Raw genomic sequence first — 5,387 nt, 5'->3', positions numbered from 1 at the left:
CCAGGGAAGTGGTTGAGTCCCCATCCCTGGAGGTATTTAAAAGACGTGTAGATGAGGCGCTTAGGGACATGGTTTAGTGGGCATGGTGGTTGATGGTTGATGGTTGGACTTGATGATCTCAGAGGTCTTTTCCAACCTTATGATTCTATATTCTATGAAGGATGGTGTTGGGTTGACGGTTGGACTCGATGATCTTAGAGGTCTTTTCCAACCTCAATGATTCTATGATTCTATGATTCTAAAGCGTTACAAACTGACTGCAGCCCCCATTTCCTTGTGCCACTTTGGGATAGAAGAGTCAAGAGTGAAGTTGAGCCTGGGAAGAAGGAAGAGTTGGGGCAAGGTGTTTTTAGTTTTGTTTTTATTTTTTACTATCCTACTTTCTTATTAATTGGCAATAAATTAATCTTCCTCAAGTCTAGTCTGTTTTGCCTGTGATGGTAATGGGCGAGTGATCTCCCTGTCCTTATCTTGACCTATGAGCTTTTCATCTTGTTTTCTCCTGCTGTCCTGCTGAAAAGGAGGGGTGAGAGAGCGGCTTGGTGGGCACCAAGGCTAACCCACCACTCTCTCGCTAACAACAACAAACTGAAGTAGAGCAGAAACACTGTTGTCACCAACCCTTTCCCAGGAATACTTTGTTCATGGGTTCAAAAGTCCTCTGCTGTCCTCACAGCTGAAGACACTCATCAATTACCAAAATGTAGAGCCAAGAACAGAAAGAATTTAAGTAAAATCAAATGGTCTCTGAGGTGGGAGAAATGCAAAACTTACTCTGACATGGAAACAATTTACCTTGGAGAATGCTAGGGATAATAGATTGTTCTTAACACAATAAACAACATTGATAATCCAAGCCTAAACACTGTCTGAGAGAACAAGTATCATCTTTTAAACAAATCAGTGTAAATGCATGGATATTCAGTACAGTCTAGAAATGCTTTTGCAAGAATTTACCTCTCTTTTTTTAGCTTCATTTGTGCTGTACTTTGGAAAGAGGTAGGAAAAAATATTCCCACAGCAGCAGGCAACATGTACCAAGGGACCCTCTTTTCCTAAACTCAAACCTGATGCGACAGCCAAGACTAAAGTAATTGTTTTTATCATCAAAGTCCACTTCCCCAAGTAACCTCTGATGATGAAGCCACTCAAAATAGTTTTTATCTGGAAGAAAGAAAGAAAAAATAATATATGTTATTGTATTCTCCTTTCTTCAGAAAATAATTATTTTTATCATTTTAGCTGCATAACTTCAAAAATAGCCTTTTCAAATTACTAACTTTATCACACTTTAAAACATGTATCGTTCAGATTACTACACTGAGTCCATCTGGTTGCCAGAGGCTTTCCATTTGCAATTTGCTCTTAAACACTGGATAATAACATACAACAAAGTTATCAATTACATTTAGTAGAAAATTAATCTACAGCAGCTTCTAAGACTGCATTCATTGGTTTATGATGTAAATTATCAAGTGAAAGTCAGAAAACTCCCAAAGGAAAAATAAACCTGCAAAAACTACACTCAAGGTCGTCTATTGTAGAAATACCACATTTGCACCAATTTTACCCCTCTGTTTTCTCCTTACGTTTTACCATCTCTACATAAAAATTTAACAGTAGATTCCTTGACATAAAGATGGAAAAGATCAGTCGTTTTCCACTAGAAAAGATGTGCCACTTGCCTAAGGTATTTCTTTGCCTAACAGTGTCATATTATTAGCCTGGAAAATATGCCCATATATAGGAAATAATATAGTTATCATAGGAAAGGATAACATGTCTATGAATAGGATATACACAAAACACTGGGCAGCTGTGTCTAGAAAGTAAAGGTTTGCTAATTTGGGAACCAATTTAGGATGAAATCTCTTCTGGAATAACGGCACAGAACTACTCCAAGCTTATTCAGAGGTAGGGTTTGTCCTTCAACTTCTACAGTACACATACATAAAAGAATTATTTACAGAATGACTGAAGAAGTGAGACTGACCAGACTTTGACTTTGCATTTTTCCCTCTCAACTTCTACAGTACACATACATAAAAGAAATATTTACAGAATGACTGGAGAAGTGAGACTGACCAGACTTTGCATTTTTCCCTCCCATTCTGTGTATAGTAGCAGACAGCAATTGTAAAAAGAATTATTGTCTTTGAGGATATTGCACATTTTAATTTGTGATTGTCTGATGTTTTGTGCTAGTTAAGGCGATTAAAGCCAGTGCGACAAAAGATCCACTGCTGTATCAAAGGACCCGTATTCTGTCAATGAACCGCTGCTCTCTTATCACCGTAGGGAGGGTGGGGACTGGGGGGAGCTTCGGAAATCACTCTTCAGAAGTCTACTCTCTTAAGCTAAATGTTTCCTTAAAAAATATTCCAGCCAGAAGCATGCAGCAAAATCTACAAACTCGGGAGATTCTCTGAAATTTGGGGTATTTTTCTCAGCAACAATTAGCACAATTATATTATTTCAACTTGAATACTTGTATTAATGTATTTCATCAGAGTCACAGGGTGCTCCCTCTTGCCTTCTCCCTGACCCTGTAAGGCAGCAAGAGTGTTCACATTAATATGAAACATCTATAACGTATATATTAGTTAGACCTCACCTCAGGTATCCCTGAGCCACAGGCATAGGGAGCAAATACCTTCACCAGAGAAACTGCTAAGAAGGCAAAGCTCAAAGCCCAGAAAATGTACATTATGTAGTTCATTATGTATGAACCTGGACCCTAAAAGCAAAAACAAAAACAAAAAAAAAAGTCAGAATATAAATTTGATGTAGGAGCAAATTCAATTCTTAAAATAACCCAGAAGTACTCTTGCTGCAAGTACACTTATGCACACATTTTGAGGGACAGTAATTATTATCAAGCCAAGAAAGACAGAGTTTTGTTTGAAAAGCATAAAGTCATGACACCTGCACATCAGCAAAGACTGGGTTATACAAGGTAGAAAGTGTTCTAACACTTCATCTTAAAAAGAAAAAATAAACATAGCACAGTTTTTTTTTTAAAAAAGCTATTAGCTGCTAAAATCTACTGAATACTGAGTAAATCTTCTTTACTTAAAAAATTCTGTGGCAGAAAAAATAAAACCAATCTATTCTTAGTTACCTGAGAACACCACAACTTTCATTTTTATGTATAGCTATGATCAAGAATAGAAATTCTCATGTTAACAGTTTTATACTCTCATAACTTCCTTACACCTGCAACACTCCAAGCCCCCTTGCAGTGCATGAAATGCACATTTATTACATTATAACCCTTTAATCAATTCAAATGCTGAAAAATGGAGCAGACAGTACAACCCAAATCTGTGTTTAGTACCCTAACCTTAAGACCATTATTTTTTTTCCATGTTCAGTCAAGCTGTTGAACAAGACCATCAAAGAATGGGTATATACTTACTTCTGCTTGCCCAATTATTAGTTCTGCCCATGTCTTCCACTGCGGACATTTATCTCTTTCTTCAAATGTGGTCTCATTTGAACCCCAACAACACTGTTCATGGTTAAACCACAAAGCACTAAGGCAAATGCCTTCCTTTAAGTCAGTCATCCAGTCAGCAGCAATGTCAATTAATCCTGCCAATGCCCCTGTTGTAGAAGCAGTTTTGTATTAAAATTCTGGTAAATAGGAATAACACACACAGCTAAAATGAAGAAATGTACTGGTATTAATTGATGTAAGTTGAAATTACAGAAAACCTAAAGAAATAGACATTTAAAATATTACTGATTTCCAGGAATATATCCTATTTGCAATACGGCAAGATTAGTATTTGCTGAAGAATCTAGTACCTTGTAGTTAAATGCATCTTTTTTTTTCTTTTTTTTTTCCCCCTATGTCACAGCTCTCCAACAGTCCACTGAAACTAAGGAATTAAGAATCAAAAGAGGACTGATGCATTTTTGTGATGAAAAAGACAACAGACCTTCTGACAAAACTACCTTGCCATGCCTCAGAGAACTCATTAACTATTCCACTACGTTTTGTACAGAACAGCATATTTAGAGAAAATAATTCCTACCTTGCCAACAACAGTTTTAGAACAACATAAATAAAACACCAAATAAACCCTGATGACATTCATGTGATCCATATACGAAATGACTTAATTCTGTAACATGATGAGCATATAAAATTCCTACTGCAGGTAGCAAACAGTATAGATACTAAGCAGTTCACAAACTCAAAGCTTAAGAAGGATTCTCTGTTGTAACTACATGCAGAAAACTTGCTGAAGAATCCTCAAAAAACAGGCATTACTTAGGAAATTGCTTCAAAGGATTTAAAAAAATAACTTAAAAACCCCTTTATTTTACAAGAGCAAAATAATTTTTCCTAGTAGCAGTATTCTGAAAAACTACTTCTGAAGTCAATTGTTTTGTGAACATGTACAACGTTAATTAGCCATAATTTACTATTTTTAAGGTATTAACCACTACTAGAAATAGCTGTCTAGAGACAGCCACAATGTACTTGTATAAGTTGATAGTAAAGAATTACCTCCGATTTACTAATTTATATTTACTAATCTTGACAGACCCGCAGTTTGAGATCCTGGGCCAACCAAAGTCAAAGGCAATATTTCAGCAGAACAAAATTTCAACCAAATTAATTAAAATACATAAATGTAAGATCTCCCCATGACTGAAATCAAGGTTGTACCATTTAAGATTCACTAGACACATACAACAGAAAGCAACTGAAACTGAAAAACCTAGGAACGTTCATGGCCAGAATTTGCTCGCTTTGCTGCTCAGAAACATAGTAAAGCAATTTTAATATACATAGCAGCTTGGGGGGTGGAAACACAACGCTGCACGTTCCTACCCAAATTATCACAAGCAATTTCCAGTAAATACACACTCCCAGTTTGTACATTCAGCGGTATATAAACATGCTACAAACTTTGCGTATATATTAATTTACATGTGATTTGTGAAAGTGATTATGTATGTATCTAAGTAGCAATTATACAGTTACCATGCCTTTTTAACAGGCATTGCCATACTCTGCAATTAATCCAATTTTCCTAGCATTTAATCTAAGATCTCTGTTTGAAACACTTTTTTGGAAAAACCGGGCGCAAAGTTTGTGACTTCTTGCTCCTGCACATTTTGGTCACTCCAAACTATGCTGATAGAAAGCAGCACTGCATGACAGTGGGGCCACAAACTACCAGATGATTTTAGCTGTAAAACTCATCCTAAAATACATTAAAAAGAAAAGATAGAGTTGAAATAGAGGCCAACAAACTCTACCTGTTAAAGGTAATATTTTCTGTGTAACAATCTCTAGAAAGGTATGATATAAACATATAGCTAGACTTTGCTCATGTATAAACACATGCTTTACAAGGAAGCGTGTTTAC

At 36.2% G+C, this 5,387-nt stretch overlaps 1 protein-coding gene across 4 annotated transcripts in view; it reads right to left on the bottom strand.

Annotated features, from left to right (window-relative positions):
* CLCN3 (chloride voltage-gated channel 3) overlaps positions 1-5,387 on the bottom strand; it is a 59,208-nt gene that overhangs the window by 21,783 nt on the left and 32,038 nt on the right. For all 4 annotated transcript variants that reach the window (XM_009272332.2, XM_009272329.2, XM_009272331.2 and 1 more), the window contains exons 4-6: positions 3,419-3,606; positions 2,615-2,737; positions 958-1,164 (exon numbers count right to left, since the gene is read on the bottom strand). In XM_009272332.2, the coding sequence (XP_009270607.1) occupies positions 958-1,164; positions 2,615-2,737; positions 3,419-3,606 (518 nt within the window). The remainder of the gene's footprint in view (positions 1-957; positions 1,165-2,614; positions 2,738-3,418; positions 3,607-5,387) is intronic.

This window comes from Aptenodytes forsteri, unplaced genomic scaffold, assembly GCF_000699145.1.
Source record: "Aptenodytes forsteri isolate BGI_AS27 unplaced genomic scaffold, ASM69914v1 Scaffold13, whole genome shotgun sequence".
NCBI classification, from domain to species: Eukaryota; Metazoa; Chordata; class Aves; order Sphenisciformes; family Spheniscidae; genus Aptenodytes; species Aptenodytes forsteri.
This window is presented reverse-complemented; position numbering and strand designations above follow the sequence as displayed.